The sequence below is a fragment of the Gobio gobio genome (genome assembly GCF_949357685.1).
Source record: "Gobio gobio genome assembly, chromosome: 23".
NCBI lineage: Eukaryota > Metazoa > Chordata > Actinopteri > Cypriniformes > Gobionidae > Gobio > Gobio gobio.
Window position 1 is genome coordinate 6,213,302 of NC_137119.1, and position 19,596 is coordinate 6,232,897.

Below are 19,596 nucleotides of genomic sequence, written 5' to 3' on the forward strand. Positions count from 1 at the left end.
ATCCCATTCTTAATCTGTAGGGTTTAATATGGACCCTTTGCAGCTATAACAGCTTCAGCTCTTCTGGGAAGGCTTTCCACAGGTTTAGGAGTGTGTTTATGGGAATTTTTGACCGTTCTTCTAGAAGCGCATTTGTGAGGTCAGGCACTGATGATGGATGAGAAGGCCTGGCTCTCAGTCTCCGCTCTAATTCATCCCAAAGCTGTTCTATCGGGTTGAGGTCAGGCCAGTCAAGTTCCTCCACACCAAACTCGCTCATCCATGTCTTTATTGACCGACGCTTTGTGCACTGGTCATGTTGGAACAGGAAGGGGCTGTCCCTAAACTGTTCCTATAAAGTTGGGAGCATGAAATTGTCCAAAATGTCTTGGTATGCTGAAGCATTAAGAGTTCCTCACACTGGAACTAAGGGGCCAAACCCAACCCCTGAAAAACAACCCCACACCACAATCCCCCCTCCACCAAACTTTACACTTGGCACAATGCAGTCAGGCAAGTACCGTTCTCCAGGCAACCGCAAAACCCAGACTCGTCCATCGGATTGCCAGACAGAGAAGCGTGATTGGCCACTCAAGAGAACACGTCTCCACTGCTCTAGAGTCCAGTGGTGGCGTGCTTTACCCCACTGCATCCCACGCTTTGCATTGCACTTGCTGATTTAAGGCTTAGATGAGCTGCTTCACCCATTCCATGAAACTCTCTACACACTGTTCTTGAGCTAATCTGAAGGCCACACAAAGTTTGGAGGTCTGTAGCTATTGACTCTGCAGAAAGTTGGCGACTTCTGCGCACCTCAGCATGCGCTGACCCCGCTCTGTGATTTTACGTGGCCTATCACTTCCTGGCTGTGTTGCTGATGTTCCCAATTGCTTCAACTTTGTTATAATACCACTAACAGTTGAGCGTGGAATATTTAGTAGTGAGGAAATGTCACGAATGGACTTATTGCACAGATCACCGATCACAGTACCACACTTGAGTTCTCTGAGCTCCTGAGAGCGACCCATTCTCTCACTAATGTTTGTAGAAGCGTCTGCAGGCCTAGTGCCTGATTTATGGAACACCTGAATTCAATGATTTGGAGGGTGTCCCAATACTTTTGGCAATATAGTGTATATACAGCATATACATTTTGTATGATCACAATCAACCTTTCTTAGATTTTTTTTTTTATCATGCCATCATTTAGTTTTGTTACTTTTCAAATGTCTTTCGTACAGATTTGAGTTTTACCTAGATTAAAATCTTTTCACTCTTTATATTTTTGATGAAAATACGAGAATGTAGAAGTGATAGTGTAATATGATGAAAAAGTAATTTCAATATTTGTGAACCAGTCATGATACACAAATTATGACTTCATTCATTTTCATTACAACCCAAAATTTTGCCTCAAAGTTCTCAGAAGTCAGGGAGATATGCATGAAGTATAGGACACATGTAAGATTTGTAAAAGGCTATGAAATTAGCATTATCAAGACAAAGTATTTGGCCTTTTTATTCAAAAATTTTTTCAAAGTCACCATGAAATCATGACCATGAAATCATGACAATTCCTATTATTTATGGAATTTGATTTATTATAGATTATTTAACCACGCACCCAAGTTTTTTTTAATTCATGTTCCTCAATCTTTAATCAAAATAACTTCCCCTCTATCTCTTGCATCAACATCTCTTCTCTGATGATGTGTTTACTGGCGTGAGGGCTTACTCACATAAGATCCACCAATAGCAAACCATAACCAATCAATTAACCAGGGTACATATTGCGATATAGCGGGTGAATTATATATATGATGTATATTACAATGTTATGATCCACTATATGTCTTTCTCCACTAACCAAGTTGTTCAAAGCGTTTCCAAGGATGCTGATTTTTAGAAAGCAGTTGTCTGACTTTGAATGGTTTGTGTAAAATAGCAACACATTATTAGTTGTTTGATAACATAGTCAAGCCAAAGGCTAATCATATTTCACCATTATGTGTCCGATGTTGAGAGAAATACATAAAATGCATTACCATTCTGATACATCGATTTGTAGACAAGCCTATATAATTCACTCTTCCTCTTCTTCTTCTGAATCAGTTTCTGGTTCAAACATACAGTATTTGGCTGAATTAAACCAATATTTCCACTTGCCACTGTGCAGCATTTACTAAAGATGAGCGAGTGGATCAGGTAGTCCGAGCTGATGTGATTGAGGGGAGGCGGGGCTAATTTGCATATTCATAAGTTATTTTAAGGCCTGAAGAAATTATATTCACAGGAAAACATTTCTAAAAGTTTCAATGTACCTATAGATTATATAACCAGACAACATGCCAAAATTCTCAGATCAAAATATGCATCATCTACAGATAAAGATGTGAGAGTTTGTGTTGAGAGAAACGTGTATGCTCTTGTAAACATTTTTGTACATCTAACACATGGGATACATGTTCTCTTGTTGTTCCTTGGAAAACGACTGCCAAAACGATGAAATGCCTTCAATTAGGCAACTATGAATGACTAATATGTTTTTAAATTCTTTGAGTAAAAGTGTAGGGAAAGGCCAAATATAGCAAACCACATGGGAAAAATTCAATATTGATATCCTCACTGGGGGTTCAATGAGTGTTTCAAATCAACAAGGACAAAAAAAAATAGCTGTTAATTCTGATCATATGATGCGGTAGACGAGAGCCTCCGCAAGCTGATGGGATCTTTCAGTGCAAGCACTCTCTGTACCAACATGTGGTAGGAATTAAACATTAGTGTGTGTGTGTATGTGTGCAGGGAAACTTCTGCATCTTTGGTGTACAAAAACGGGTTCAAATTCCAGCAGTGTTAAATTCCTTGCTCTAGGGGCCTGTACATATGATAGTGTTTCACTTTTTCACTTTATTAGCTACTGATGTGGATCAAAGAAATGGTCTTGACTCTTGTTTTGCAACTAAGAGAGTTTTGCTGATCAGTGTTATCTCGGCAATAATAATGGACGCTTGTTTTCCACAACTGCATGAATGTTGTAGGTACTACTAGAGCATCTATTACACTTATTATTACCCAGGGGAGTAACTAAATAGCTAATAGGCAATGCTACTAACTTAACTACTGTACTTTTTGCAGTAGCATGACAACAGTTAAACTGTGCAAAACAATAATGTTTTTCCACTAAAAAGAGCTACTTTTCCCCATCAAGTAGCGATAGATGAGACAAAAACAAAACATTCTAACTTCCATTTGTTCCATTTGTTAACTTTAGTTATTATGAACTAAAAATGAAAACAATATTTCTAAAGCATTTATAAATCTTAATGTTTCAACGTTTACTAATGCTTTGTTAAAAAAAGGTACTTTTCCCCATCAAGTAGCGATAGATGAGACAAAAACAAAACATTCTAACTTAAATTTAGTATTTGAAAATGTGATTTTGCAATAAGTTCAGACAATTCATGCAAATTAACCGGATGGATGGATGGATGGATAAAAAATTAGTAACATTTTAAAATAAGGTTCCATTTGTTAACTTTAGTTATTATGAACTAAAAATGAAAACATTTTTCTAAAGCATTTATAATTCTTAATGTTTCAACGTTTACTAATGCATTATTAAAATCTAAAGTTGTATCTGTTAATATTATTTAATAGATCTAAGTTTACATGAACTAACAATTAAACTTTTTTTTGAACTAGCACTAACAAAGATTAACAAACACTAATATATTACTCATTGTTAGTTAATATCAGTTAATGCATAATTAATGTAACATTAACTAATGCAACCTTATTGTAAAGTATAACCAAAAAAATATTATTTTATTCTATTATCTATTATCATTTTATGCCCTAATTTACTTTTTTTTTTAAACTAAGAGTATATAATGCACAACCCCAAATCAGAAAAAGTTGTGACAGTATGGAAAACGCAAAAAAAAAAAAAAAAACTTTGACTTGTATTTCATTGCAGACAATATGAACACAAAATATTTCATGTTTTGTCTGGTCAACTTCATGTCATTTGTAAATATGCATCCTTTCCTGTCATTCAGACCTGCAACACATTTCAAAAAAAGTTGGGACAGGAGCAATTTAGGGCTAGTAATGAGGTAAAATGGTTAAATAATGATGTGATTTGAAACAGGTGATGTCAACAGGTGATTGTGATTATGATTTGGTACAAAAGCAGCATCCAAGAAAGGTCTAATCCTTTAGGAGCAAAGATGGGCCGAGGATCGCCAGTTTGCCAACAAATACGTGAGAAAATAATTGAAATGTTTAAAAACAATGTTTCTCAAAGAAAGATAGGAAGAGATTTGGATATTTCACATTCAACAGTGCATAACATAATCAAAAGATTCAAGGAATCTGGAGGAATTTCAGTGCGTAAAGGACAAAGGCGCAAGCCTAAGCTGAACAACCGTGATCTCCGATCCCTCAGGCGGCACTGCATCAAGAATCGTCATTCATCTATAAGTGATATCACCACATGGGCTCAGGACTACTTTGGCAAACCTTTGTCAAGTACCACAATACGTAGTTACATCCACAAATGCCAGTTAAAACTGTACTGTGCCAAAAGGAAGCCCTATGTTAACAGTGTCCAGAAGCGGCGTCGACTTCTCTGGGCTCGGAGGCATCTGGGATGGACCATCACACAGTGGAAACGTGTACTGTGGTCAGATGAATCAGTATTTCAGGTATTTTTTGGGAGGAATGGACGCCATGTGCTCCGGACCAAAGAAGAAAAGGATCATCCAGACTGTTACCAGCAACAAGTCCAAAAGCCAGGGTCTGTCATGGTATGGGGTTGTGTCAGTGCCCGTGGCGAAGGTAACTTGCACTTGTGTGAAGGCACCATTAATGCTGAAAAGTACACAGAGATTTTGGAGCATAATATGCTGCCTTCAAGAAGACATCTTTTCCAGGGACGTCCATGCATATTTCAACAAGACAATGCAAAACCACATTCTGCACACATTACAAAGTCCTGGCTGCGGAGGAAGAGGGTTCGGGTACTTGACTGGCCTGCCTGCAGTCCCGACCTGTCTCCAATAGAGAATGTGATGCGACAACCCCGTACTGTTGCCCACCTTAAGACTTGTTTGCAGGAAGAATGGGACAAAATTACACCTGAAACACTTCATCACTTGGTGTCTTCAGTCCCTAAACGTCTTTTACGTGTTGTGAAAAGGAATGGCAACATTACAAAGTGGTAAATGCTTTACTGTCCCAACTTTTTTTGAAATGTGTTGCAGGTCTGAATGACAGGAAAGGATGCATATTTACAAATGACATGAAGTTGACCAGACAAAACATGAAATATTGTGTGTTCATATTGTCTGCAATGAAATACAAGTCAAAGTAAATTTAGAAATCACTTCTTTTTTTTTTTTTTTTACGTTTTCCATACTGTCCCAACTTTTTCTGATTTGGGTTGTATCTTTATATACAATATGTACACACACACACACACACACACACACACACACACACACACACACACACACACACACACACACACACACACACACACACACACACACACACACACACACATGTAATATATATATATATATATATATATATATATACACAGTATATATAATATTATATATTATATACATTTAAATTATTTAAAATGTATAAATTATGTTCTTACTTTTTCATTATATGTTTTCTTGTAATCTTATGTTGTAGAAGCAGCAAAACAGCAATGTCAACATGGACAGGTTAGCCTTGACAACTAGAATATTAAAGGGTTCAGATCTGACTCCTGCTGCGTTTGTGCTGTGACTCTCGTTCGGCTCACGCTGTATTGAGCAGACACGTTCAGTTTTTAATTGCAGTGTCTGTTCTCTAACTGAACTAAATTATTTTATTACTATAAAAATCAAAAAGTGGTGCCCCGGTGGGCAAGTGATGTAACCGGTAGGCGTGGCTTGGGAGTGGCCTCGTAGGGCAGCGAAGCAAGTGCATTCTGGGAGTTGTTGTCTTTCATCCATATGAGCCAAAAATACAGTTTTTTTTTTCTGGTTTTTCTCGGTCTAGAAGGCACCAACTTCTAAAATAATTTCACATTTTTACTACATAAATGACCCAGATTTAAATACACATGCATCTTTCCAGCGCTGAAGTACCCCTTTAATACATTTCCTTTTCTACAATAAACACTTGTTTGTACCGATTTGAGTCGCCACTTTAGGTCCAATGTAAAATCCGGGTCCTGAAGCAAAACCCCTGCTTTAAATGAGTTTCAGAGCAGCTTCCCCAACACTGATGTGACCTCAAACTAACCTGAGGGTTGGCGAACACCTGCTGAATGTTGTTGATAGGGCCACAGGGGACACCGGTGCCTTCGAACCGCCTCAACCACTCTCCAGTCGTCTCCTCCATGAACCTGAGGGAGGACAGAGGCATGAATGAAGGTTTGAAAAGGGACAGAAGGGAGGGGTGCTGGAAAATGCCACGGACACGATAACATGAGCTGAAATGCAAGTCATATGTGGCCACTTCCTCTCTCTGTCCCTTCAGGACAACAGCACTGTGTAAAACCACCAACACTCTTTGAAAGATTTCATTTAATATGCCCAGTATAATTAAAGTTAATCCAGGCTTCTTTTTCCTAGCAATATGTAAACATATAAGGTTTCTTATATTGTAAACATTCTCTCACAAGGCACGTCTTGGCCTTCAGTGACTGACGCTGATTCACCCTGTCAGAATGTGCCATTTGAATTTTGTACCGACTTTCTAAGGCATTTCTGTTCACAACAATCCCATTGTTGTCAAAAGTATTAAGGATAGCTTGAGGGTGTGCGAGCAATGTTTCAATGCCAACAACCATTCATTTGGCTTCTTAATAGAACGCGTTAGCAAAATGCATCGGGCGGGCCATGGCAGACAGGAAAGTAGCAGAGAGAAAGGAACATTTCTGGTTTGTTACTCTGCAGATCCACAGCTATTTCTCCAGCATATAACCAAGAACGTTGTCAGCGTCAAATGTTTAAACATTTAAAGCCAATTAAATGATCGGTATTCCTCATTTTATTTTTGATTGAGAATGTAAAGCTACAACAGATTTTTAGTATATACGGATTTAAATTTGAGCCAATTTCTGAAATAAAGCTATCCTAATACTATAAATATAGCACATGAGGCTGCTTTTATGGTGCTTTTGCATCCTCAACAGCCCCTGTGCCAACAAAAACATAAAGCAAAGCAGGAAATGATATAGAGTGGACCCCTGGTGAGTGACCCCTTCTTCAAAAACCAATGAGGTTCATTCTCGTGTTACGCAGCACGTTTGAGCTTCAGCAAGAACCAATGAGGTTCATTCTCGTGTTACGCAGCACGTTTGAGCTTCTGCAAGAACCAATGAGGTTCATTCGCGTGTTACGCAGCACATTTGAGCTTCTGCAAGAACCAATGAGGTTCATTCTTGTGTTACGCAGCACTTTGAGCTTCAGCAAGAACCAATGAGGTTCATTCTCGTGTTACGCAGCACGTTTGAGCTTCTGCAAGAACCAATGAGGTTCATTCGCGTGTTACGCAGCACATTTGAGCTTCTGCAAGAACCAATGAGGTTCATTCTTGTGTTACGCAGCACGTTTGAGCTTCTGCAAGAACCAATGAGGTTCATTCTCGCGTTACGCAGCACGTTTGAGCTTCTCAAGAACCAATGAGGTTCATTCTCGTGTTACGCAGCACGTTTGAGCTTCAGCAAGAACCAATGAGGTTCACTCTCGTGTTACGCAGCACGTTTGAGCTTCTCAAGAACCAATGAGGTTCACTCTCGTGTTACGCAGCACGTTTGAGCTTCTGCAAGAACCAATGAGGTTCATTCTCGCGTTACGCAGCATGTTTGAGCTTCTCAAGAACCAATGAGGTTCATTCTCGTGTTACGCAGCACGTTTGAGCTTCAGCAAGAACCAATGAGGTTCACTCTCGTGTTACGCAGCACGTTTGAGCTTCTCAAGAACCAATGATGTTCATTCTCGTGTTACGCAGCACGTTTGAGCTTCAGCAAGAACCAATGAGGTTCATTCTCGTGTTACGCAGCACGTTTGAGCTTCTGCAAGAACCAATGAGGTTCATTCTCGCGTTACGCAGCACGTTTGAGCTTCTCAAGAACCAATGAGGTTCATTCTCGTGTTACGCAGCACGTTTGAGCTTCAGCAAGAACCAATGAGGTTCACTCTCGTGTTACGCAGCACGTTTGAGCTTCTCAAGAACCAATGAGGTTCATTCTCGTGTTACGCAGCACGTTTGAGCTTCTCAAGAACCAATGAGGTTCATTCTTGTGTTACGCAGCACGTTTGAGCTTCTCAAGAACCAATGAGGTTCATTCTTGTGTTACGCAGCACGTTTGAGCTTCTCAAGAACCAATGAGGTTCATTCTTGTGTTACGCAGCACGTTTGAGCTTCTGCAAGAACCAATGAGGTTCATTCTTGTGTTACGCAGCACGTTTGAGCTTCTGCAAGAACCAATGAGGTTCATTCTTGTGTTACGCAGCACATTTGAGCTTCAGCAAGAACCAATGAGGTTCATTCTTGTGTTACGCAGCACGTTTGAGCTTCAGCAAGAACCAATGAGGTTCATTCTTGTGTTACGCAGCACGTTTGAGCTTCTCAAGAACCAATGAGGTTCATTCTCGTGTTACGCAGCACGTTTGAGCTTCTCAAGAACCAATGAGGTTCATTCTTGTGTTACGCAGCACGTTTGAGCTTCTCAAGAACCAATGAGGTTCATTCTTGTGTTACGCAGCACTTTGAGCTTCTCAAGAACCAATGAGGTTCATTCTTGTGTTACGCAGCACGTTTGAGCTTCTGCAAGAACCAATGAGGTTCATTCTTGTGTTACGCAGCACGTTTGAGCTTCTGCAAGAACCAATGAGGTTCATTCTTGTGTTACGCAGCACGTTTGAGCTTCTGCAAGAACCAATGAGGTTCATTCTTGTGTTACGCAGCACGTTTGAGCTTCAGCAAGAACCAATGAGGTTCATTCTCGTGTTACGCCTCACGTTTGAGCTTCTGCAAGAACCAATGAGGTTCATTCTCGTGTTACGCAGCACGTTTGAGCTTCAGCAAGAACCAATGAGGTTCATTCTCGTGTTACGCAGCACGTTTGAGCTTCTGCAAGAACCAATGAGGTTCATTCTTGTGTTACGCAGCACGTTTGAGCTTCTCAAGAACCAATGAGGTTCATTCTTGTGTTACGCAGCACGTTTGAGCTTCTCAAGAACCAATGAGGTTCATTCTTGTGTTACGCAGCACGTTTGAGCTTCTCAAGAACCAATGAGGTTCATTCTTGTGTTACGCAGCACGTTTGAGCTTCTCAAGAACCAATGAGGTTAATTCTTGTGTTACGCAGTACGTTTGAGCTTCTGCAAGAACCAATGAGGTTCATTCTTGTGTTACGCAGCACGTTTGAGCTTCAGCAAGAACCAATGAGGTTCATTCTTGTGTTACGCAGCACGTTTGAGCTTCTGCAAGAACCAATGAGGTTCATTCTTGTGTTACGAGGCACGTTTGAGCTTCAGCAAGAACCAATGAGGTTCATTCTCGTGTTACGCAGCACGTTTGAGCTTCTGCAAGAACCAATGAGGTTCATTCTCGTGTTACGCAGCACGTTTGAGCTTCTGCAAGAACCAATGAGGTTCATTCTTGTGTTACGCAGCACGTTTGAGCTTCAGCAAGAACCAATGAGGTTCAGTCTTGTGTTACGCAGCACGTTTGAGCTTCTCAAGAACCAATGAGGTTCATTCTCGTGTTACGCAGCACGTTTGAGCTTCAGCAAGAACCAATGAGGTTCATTCTTGTGTTACGCAGCACGTTTGAGCTTCTGCAAGAACCAATGAGGTTCATTCTTGTGTTACGCAGCACGTTTGAGCTTCAGCAAGAACCAATGAGGTTCATTCTTGTGTTACGCAGCACGTTTGAGCTTCTGCAAGAACCAATGAGGTTCATTCTTGTGTTACGCAGCACATTTGAGCTTCAGCAAGAACCAATGAGGTTCATTCTTGTGTTACGCAGCACGTTTGAGCTTCAGCAAGAACCAATGAGGTTCATTCTTGTGTTACGCAGCACGTTTGAGCTTCTCAAGAACCAATGAGGTTCATTCTCGTGTTACGCAGCACGTTTGAGCTTCTCAAGAACCAATGAGGTTCATTCTTGTGTTACGCAGCACGTTTGAGCTTCTCAAGAACCAATGAGGTTCATTCTTGTGTTACGCAGCACTTTGAGCTTCTCAAGAACCAATGAGGTTCATTCTTGTGTTACGCAGCACGTTTGAGCTTCTGCAAGAACCAATGAGGTTCATTCTTGTGTTACGCAGCACGTTTGAGCTTCTGCAAGAACCAATGAGGTTCATTCTTGTGTTACGCAGCACGTTTGAGCTTCTGCAAGAACCAATGAGGTTCATTCTTGTGTTACGCAGCACGTTTGAGCTTCAGCAAGAACCAATGAGGTTCATTCTCGTGTTACGCCTCACGTTTGAGCTTCTGCAAGAACCAATGAGGTTCATTCTCGTGTTACGCAGCACGTTTGAGCTTCAGCAAGAACCAATGAGGTTCATTCTCGTGTTACGCAGCACGTTTGAGCTTCTGCAAGAACCAATGAGGTTCATTCTTGTGTTACGCAGCACGTTTGAGCTTCTCAAGAACCAATGAGGTTCATTCTTGTGTTACGCAGCACGTTTGAGCTTCTCAAGAACCAATGAGGTTCATTCTTGTGTTACGCAGCACGTTTGAGCTTCTCAAGAACCAATGAGGTTCATTCTTGTGTTACGCAGCACGTTTGAGCTTCTCAAGAACCAATGAGGTTAATTCTTGTGTTACGCAGTACGTTTGAGCTTCTGCAAGAACCAATGAGGTTCATTCTTGTGTTACGCAGCACGTTTGAGCTTCAGCAAGAACCAATGAGGTTCATTCTTGTGTTACGCAGCACGTTTGAGCTTCTGCAAGAACCAATGAGGTTCATTCTTGTGTTACGAGGCACGTTTGAGCTTCAGCAAGAACCAATGAGGTTCATTCTCGTGTTACGCAGCACGTTTGAGCTTCTGCAAGAACCAATGAGGTTCATTCTCGTGTTACGCAGCACGTTTGAGCTTCTGCAAGAACCAATGAGGTTCATTCTTGTGTTACGCAGCACGTTTGAGCTTCAGCAAGAACCAATGAGGTTCAGTCTTGTGTTACGCAGCACGTTTGAGCTTCTCAAGAACCAATGAGGTTCATTCTCGTGTTACGCAGCACGTTTGAGCTTCAGCAAGAACCAATGAGGTTCATTCTTGTGTTACGCAGCACGTTTGAGCTTCTGCAAGAACCAATGAGGTTCATTCTTGTGTTACGCAGCACGTTTGAGCTTCAGCAAGAACCAATGAGGTTCATTCTTGTGTTACGCAGCACGTTTGAGCTTCTCAAGAACCAATGAGGTTCATTCTTGTGTTACGCAGCACGTTTGAGCTTCAGCAAGAACCAATGAGGTTCATTCTTGCGTTACGCAAAACGTTTGAGCTTCAGCAAGAACCAATGAGGTTCATTCTCGTGTTACGCAGCACGTTTGAGCTTCTGCAAGAACCAATGAGGTTCATTCTTGTGTTACGCAGCACGTTTGAGCTTCAGCAAGAACCAATGAGGTTCATTCTTGTGTTACGCAGCACGTTTGAGCTTCTCAAGAACCAATGAGGTTCATTCTTGTGTTACGCAGCACGTTTGAGCTTCAGCAAGAACCAATGAGGTTCATTCTTGCGTTACGCAAAACGTTTGAGCTTCAGCAAGAACCAATGAGGTTCATTCTTGTGTTACGCAGCACGTTTGAGCTTCTGCAAGAACCAATGAGGTTCATTCTTGTGTTACGCAGCACGTTTGAGCTTCTCAAGAACCAATGAGGTTCATTCTTGTGTTACGCAGCACGTTTGAGCTTCAGCAAGAACCAATGAGGTTCATTCTTGCGTTACGCAAAACGTTTGAGCTTCAGCAAGAACCAATGAGGTTCATTCTCGCGTTACGCAAAACATTTGAGCTTCAGCAAGAACCAATGAGGTTCATTCTTGTGTTACGCAGCACGTTTGAGCTTCAGCAAGAACCAATGAGGTTCATTCTTGCGTTACGCAAAACGTTTGAGCTTCAGCAAGAACCAATGAGGTTCATTCTCGCGTTACGCAAAACGTTTGAGCTTCAGCAAGAACCAATGAGGTTCATTCTCGCGTTACGCAAAACATTTGAGCTTCAGCAAGAACCAATGAGGTTCATTCTTGTGTTACGCAGCACGTTTGAGCTTCAGCAAGAACCAATGAGGTTCATTCTTGCGTTACGCAAAACGTTTGAGCTTCAGCAAGAACCAATGAGGTTCATTCTCGTGTTACGCAACACATTTGAGCTTGTATGGTTGAGCATCTGTTTATGTTCGCTGATCAATGTTTATAAGTGAATAAAACGCTTACCTTTCGGACAGAATTTGCAGCAGCTCTTTGCGGTGCTGAACTCTTAACTCGTTGCTTTTGTACTTCGGGCTGTCTGCCAGACTGTTCATGCTCAGGACCTTGGCAAACAGACACGTTCGATGACAGAACTGTTAGGAAATGTGAAGCCTTTTCCCATCAGTCAAAACAAATGCATATAGCTATAAAACATGACTGTGACTGAAATGTACAAATAAAGCTTGGTTAGATTTATTAATATGCATATTTGGAGTCAATAATAAAAGGTCTGCTTACTTTGCACACTTTCATAAATTGCTGGTCGTTTCCCGCTGCCACGACCAAATATCCATCTTTGGTCTTGAAACCCTGCAAACATAGAGATTTAATAAGTATACAGAACAGACTGCCAGATACACTGTGTAAGTAATAAAGAAAAACCTCACACACGAACTGGCATAAACAAAACGACAACATTGGAAACTTTGATATAATAAAATGTATAACTAGTGCAACAATATTTCATGAAAATCTGCATCTAACGTTTATTTTCTCCAAGGTTCTCCCACTTAAAGGAATAGTTCACCCAAAAATAAAAGCACAATCATTATTTTTTCATCCTCATGTTATTAAAAAACCCCAGTGAAGCATTGTCAATGCAATCGCAAAACCCCCAAGAAAATTAGCGTTCCCTCACAAAAACATTTGCATTCCGCCGAGAAACTTAGAGAACATTCAAGAGAACACAAAAGCATTGGGCCTCGTTCATGAAACACGAGCAGAACAAATTTGTGTGTAAATCGTTTGTAAAGCCGCTCTGACGTAAATTTTCGAATTCACGAAAATTTTCATATTTTCAAAATGTTAGAAATATACACCTGCTCCCTACCACATGTAAATGGTGTGTAAAACATTTGAACGTTCTGTGTTCTAGCTTAGGCAAACTGATGACATTGCATTTTGATGCGCTATGTACCATTAACACTTCAAAAGTTGATTTGCCCCGTTTTATTTTTACTGTACAACTTTGGGTAATATGCAGCGCTCGTCACTGTCACTTTTTGCCTGGCCGTCCAATCACAGTGGTGGAGGGGCGGGACAAATACTACACCGACCAATCATCCCACTTGTACACCATTGAACAATAATGGAGAAGTTAAAACTGCTTTTTACTGCATTTTCATATTCAGTAATATTCTTCAAAATGAGATGCTAGTAACACATTACTGCCATGGATATTCTGTATCATAGCAACCAAAGTATTTCACCTGGAAACACGCTGCGTGTGCAAAGAGCACCAGGCGTTTCTCAGCTGGCTAAAAATGCTTTGGTGGGCACACGATAATTGAATATTTATTGCTAGGCATAAGTGCAATTAGTCTCTTTAGCATTTATGCAAAATACTAGAGCCAAACCTGAGAAAGAAGTCCAGAAGATTCCACAACGTTCCTGAACACGTCATTTGCAGTTGTAACTCATGGGCGGGGATTATGCTAATTATGAACGAGCGAGCACAAGCTCCCTATTTACAAATGTTTGGAATTTATTAATATACACACGTTTAACTAATGAATCCGTGTTATACGAAACGTTTGTGATTCTGGAGAAGATTTTTCGTAAAGGTCTATTTTACATGCAAATTACATATATTTTATGTATACACTCACCTAAAGGATTATTAGGAACACCATACTAATACTGTGTTTGACCCCATTTCGCCTTCAGAACTGCCTTAATTCTACGTGGCATTGATTCAACAAGGTGCTGAAAGCATTCTTTAGAAATGTTGGCCCATATTGATAGGATAGCATCTTGCAGTTGATGGAGATTTGTGGGATGCACATCCAGGGCACGAAGCTCCCGTTCCACCACATCCCATAGATGCTCTATTGGGTTGAGATCTGGTGACTGTGGGGGCCATTTTAGTACAGTGAACTCATTGTCATTTTCAAGAAACCAATTTGAAATTATTCGAGCTTTGTGACATGGTGCATTATCCTGCTGGAAGTAGCCATCAGAGGATGGGGACATGGTGGTCATAAAGGAATGGACATGGTCAGACACAATGCTCAGGTAGGCCGTGGCATTTAAACGATGCCCAATTGGCACTAAGGGGCATAAAGTGTGCCAAGAAAACATCCCCCACACCATTACACCACCACCACCAGCCTGCACAGTGGTAACAAGGCATGATGGATCCATTTTCTCATTCTGTTTACACCAAATTCTGACTCTACCATCTGAATGTCTCAACAGAAAGCGAGACTCATCAGACCAGGCAACATTTTTCCAGTCTTCAACTGTCCAATTTTTATGAGCTTGTGCAAGTTGTAGCCTCTTTTTCCTATTTGTAGTGGAGATGAGTGGTACCCGGTGGGGTCTTCTGCTGTTGTAGTCCATCCGCCTCAAGCTTGTGCGTGTTGTGGCTTCACAAATGCTTTGCTGCATACCTCGGTTGTAACGAGTGGTTATTTCAGTCAAAGTTGCTCTTCTATCAGCTTGAATCAGTCTGCCCATTCTCCTCTGACCTCTAGCATCAACAAGGCATTTTCGCCCACAGGACTGCCGCATACTGGATGTTTTTCCCTTTTTACACCATTCTTTGTAAACCCTAGAAATGGTTGTGCGTGAAAATCCCAGTAATTGAGCAGATTGTGAAATACTCAGACCGGCCCGTCTGGCACCAACAACCATGCCACGCTCAAAATTGCTTAAATCACCTTTCTTTCCCATTCTGACATTCAGTTTGGAGTTCAGGAGATTGTCTTGACCAGGACCACACCCCTAAATGCATTGAAGCAACTGCCATGTGATTGGTTGATAAGAAAATTGCATTAATGAGAAATTGAACAAGTGTTCCTAATAATCCTTTAGGTGAGTGTAAATGTATACATATTTTTTTCCCACCACAATGTTCCTTTAGGGGTTCCGTAGATAATACTGTCAACAGCAAAAAAAAAAAAAATCACCATGTTTTTAAGAATGATATGTTATACATTTACATTTATTAATCAAAAGCGACTTACAAATTAAGAATACAGCAAGCGATTCATCTTGAAAGGGTTATATAAATCAAGGAAATGATAAATGAACAAACCCCTCTGTAAAAATCTTTGGAACAGATAGGAAAAACTGTCAAGTACTGCTGAGATTTCTGGCTCAGTGGAGAACAAAAAAACTAATTTTGTGAAAAAAGGCCTTTAAAGATACGTATTGTAATTGAAATCTACAGATAACGTGCAATAAAATGAACACTCAAATGTTTTCTGTCCACTAGTCTGGAAGAATTTATGGAAACCAAAATATCCCAAATTGATTACGGCATGAAAAATAAAGGTTTTGTCTTGCCTTAAGGGGAATATCGGAGACATTTCATGCTTCTCAATGACTTATACAATTGAAATCTTTGGGGGGGAATCAGAATATTCAATATGCACATTAGCGGTTTGATGGGAAATCTTTCAACAAAAGATCAGGCCCAAAAATTCTTCAGGTCGAACTTTGCGGGTCTGTGCTCCCAGCAGAGATGCCGATTCATCCTTTCCAGCGAACCCTACTCCAGGCTCAATGCCTGCTGGTAAAAGTCACATATTCAAATGAAAGCAGCCAAACCGAGGCTTCAAGCAAAAGCTTTTCGCAGCGCTAGGATAAACAGTAATCCACAAGAAAATAGCAACAAGACTGCCTAGAAACAGGAAACAGTCACAGACCCAAAACCAAGCGGCACCTCTGGGACGATCTTCTGATGCCACTGAAGCCACATTGAACGGGAATCAACCGGCTTACGTCCAGAATGTCAAACACAATGATTCCTCTCACAGATCATTCCCCTTTTTCATCTCGTGAAAGATAATACACCGGCCAGAGCATGCCGACAGGCCCAAAGTTCAACTAACGTGACCTTCTCAAATGCAATCCATCAGCTTCCATTGGACCAGACCATCTGCATGAGTAAATCAAGACATTGCTAATCGTATTTTGGCCACAGCAGCACACCTTAGAACAAAGCGTGCATTCATGGCCGCAGCCTCTCTTAGCACAAACGCTTTGCTCTATGTGTGTTTATTCTGGTGCCCCATGGCAGTACAATAGGTCGAATGAGAAACAAACTGCACAGACCACAGTTAATGAGACAGTGTTTTGACAAAATGTGACCCATCAGATTAAATGATTTCAAATGAATAAATCAAGCACAGGCCAAGAGGTCACATGCCTAGGGGAGTCCAGGAAACAGCAGGAAGGTAAATGCACACAGAGCAAACACACAAATGTGCTCAAACTTCATCTTAGTGTTAGTCGAGTTTGACTCATTCAGCAAGAGATCAAGCCAAAATTGTCCTGTTATTGGGATGTTTCCAAACTCGTGCAAAGCACCCTGGGGCTCGCTGGATGCCACTTGCATGTGCAAGGAGCTTCGTGACGTTCAATCTGACATCTTTTCCTGTTGTGTGCGGCTGGACGCAGTGTCCAAAATGAACACTCGCCAAGCTCCAAGTGCGATCAAAATTTGGAGCTTTGGCAAATCAATAAAACACTCGCCAGTTGGAAGGTAACTTAACATGTGGCCGCTCAAGACTTTAGACAACTTTTAACCCTCTGTGGTTTATCTAGGATGCCTACATTTTTTTCTCTCCAGGACTCTATGAGCCTGATTTACTAAACCGGGCAAATTAGCGTGAGAGCGCAATTCCATAAAAGCACCGATGGGAGTGGAAAGTTCTGCACGTGATCTACTGATGACGCACAAATTAAAGAATACAGACGCAGCCGGATCATTTCAATAATGACCAACACAATCTCCCAGTTAGTGTCTGGTTTGAGACCTGCTTTTTTTGGGGCGCAAACACCAGTAAATTGACGAGCGCAAACCTTAGTAAATCACCTTGCACGATTCATTTAAATACTCTCCTCCCATAAATTTTGCGCCTAGAAGGGAAACTCCTACAAATGCATATGCAATAAGGTCAGCCGCAGTAATAATTCTGTCCACGCCTTTTCAGCGCTAATTTATCACTGCGTGTCTTTAGTAAATGATGACAGAAGTTTTTTAATGTCAAAAGAGGGTCTGCATTGGTGCAAGCTGTTAGCAAATCTGGCCCTATGTGGCGACACACAGTGGGGTTTAAAATTTGTAATGTAATGTTTTGTTATAATCTTGTGTTACTCCTTAAAAAGTAACTAATTCAGTTACTTAGTTACTTTTTATGGAAAGTTATGAGTTACTTTTTCTCACCTGGGCTGAGCTTGCTTGTTTTTATAATAGGCTAAAAAAAAAAATTGGTAAATGTAGAGGCCCTTTCACTCAAAAAGTGAAATGAATAAGCCTCAGGCTGAAGGAAATGCAAAACCTTTCAGCTGTGCTGCCATTCTGGATCGCAGAAGAATAGGACACACGAGAAGAGAGTTCAACACTCTTACTTCAACAATTAAAGCAAAAAAAAATAAAAAATTAAACAAATGTGATGTTTACCGAAAGTCAATTTTGCTTATTACTATGGTAGAATTGGATAATTGAAGGTCATCACCAAGACATTGGTTAATAAAGTGAGATTAAATACATAAAGTGCTATATTTATGTTATTTATCATCATTGCAGGTTTGTGTAATATTCTGAGTTTCATTTAACAGTTTTTATTTATTTCGAGGGATACTGAATAGTGATGCACCGATCATGATTTTACATGGCCGATTCCGATGCCGATTTTTTTTCAAGAAAACTGTCTGATTCCGATACCGATTTCCGATTAAAAAATTTTTTTAATTACACAATAAAATAACTAAAGTATACATGAACAAGATGTTTATTTGGTATTTAACAGGCTAAATTGGCTTTTGGCTAGTGAAAACAAGTCCGCAATCTGAAATTAACGGGAAATTGAATTGGAAATTAAAAGGCTGAAAAGTGAAATTAAAGGCAACAACTGCATATTCTGCAATCCAAAAAAAGATGTTACTTAAATCAGCATTTGTTTTTAAATTCAGTGTAAAGAAAAAAAGTCTTTACCAGTGAAATTAAATAAAACCAAAGTATATAAATGTTCCAAAATGTTAAATCAAATAATGTTTAGTGCAACGAAAAAAACTAAGACGCTACAGCAGGTGCTTTTTAAATCAAATTAAGTCAGTGTAATTTTAAGGTAAAATAAAAATTATCATCCTATAGGCTACAGAACTGATAGTATTTCATTTCAAAAGTGCATGCATGTTCTTATTTAGGCTACAAAAATAAGTATTTCGGCTTTGTCACAAGTTTCGTTTTCATCCGATCCAACACGTGAGAAGCTGAGCTGAACAAACGCTCACTATCTGCGCTTGTGCAGGCGGAGAGGTAAGCTCGCGCAACTTCAGCTCGTGCAGGAAAGCGGCTCTTCATTCTCTTCAGCGTATCTCGTCTCTTCCCTCAGTTCTCCAGTTTCCGTTTGTAACACACAAGTGACATGTTCGCGAATGATTGCAATATAGGCGTATGTGCACGCGGGCGCACTTCCGGAAAAATCGGCAGAAAAATACAAAGAAAACTGTTCCGGTTTTTGCCTGGTCAACCGGTGCATCCCTAATACTGAATGCGTTTTTGTGCAAGTGAGATGAATAAATGCATGCTCACATGTTTACACAGCACACATAGGGATGTGACGGTGAGGCAATTTTCCCACCGGTTAATCGACGCGTGACAACACTGGTAATTCCAGTATCACCGGCGGGGGCTTTTAAATTTCTAATGCTAAACTAAAAGTAAAATGCGCACGGCATTCATAACGGAGCAGAGCAAAGCGAGTGTTTTCAATGAATTCCTATGGAAGTTAAGCTTCCATAGGCATGACACGCATCGTGAATGACAGTGAGGCCGTGCTCATCTTACTTTCGGTTTAGAATTTGCACCAATTCAGGGGTGGCAGTTGCTTGAATGGTGGGTTCATTAGCCTATTATTCTTAATGAAAAACACAACCACAAAACAGTACAATGTCAAACTCCCTTAAATAGGCGCTTTTGCATTTCGCTTTGAAACCAAATCTTCCGCGATCATCTTGTCTGTCAGCTCCTCACTCTCTCATGAATGAAATCTGACTCCTGCTGCGTTTGTGCTGTATTGAACAGACACTTTCAGTTTTTAATTGTAGTGTCTGTTCTCTAACTGAACTATATTATTTTATTACTATAAAAATCAAAACGGCAGTGGGAAAGGTGCCGCGGT

General features: G+C 40.5%; 1 protein-coding gene across 2 annotated transcripts in view; it reads right to left on the reverse strand.

Annotated features, from left to right (window-relative positions):
• Positions 1–19,596, reverse strand: part of sugct (succinyl-CoA:glutarate-CoA transferase) — a 235,127-nt gene that overhangs the window by 129,355 nt on the left and 86,176 nt on the right. For both annotated transcript variants that reach the window (XM_079805985.1, XM_079805986.1), the window contains exons 10-12: positions 12,701–12,772; positions 12,428–12,525; positions 6,283–6,385 (exon numbers count right to left, since the gene is read on the reverse strand). In XM_079805985.1, the coding sequence (XP_079662111.1) occupies positions 6,283–6,385; positions 12,428–12,525; positions 12,701–12,772 (273 nt within the window). The remainder of the gene's footprint in view (positions 1–6,282; positions 6,386–12,427; positions 12,526–12,700; positions 12,773–19,596) is intronic.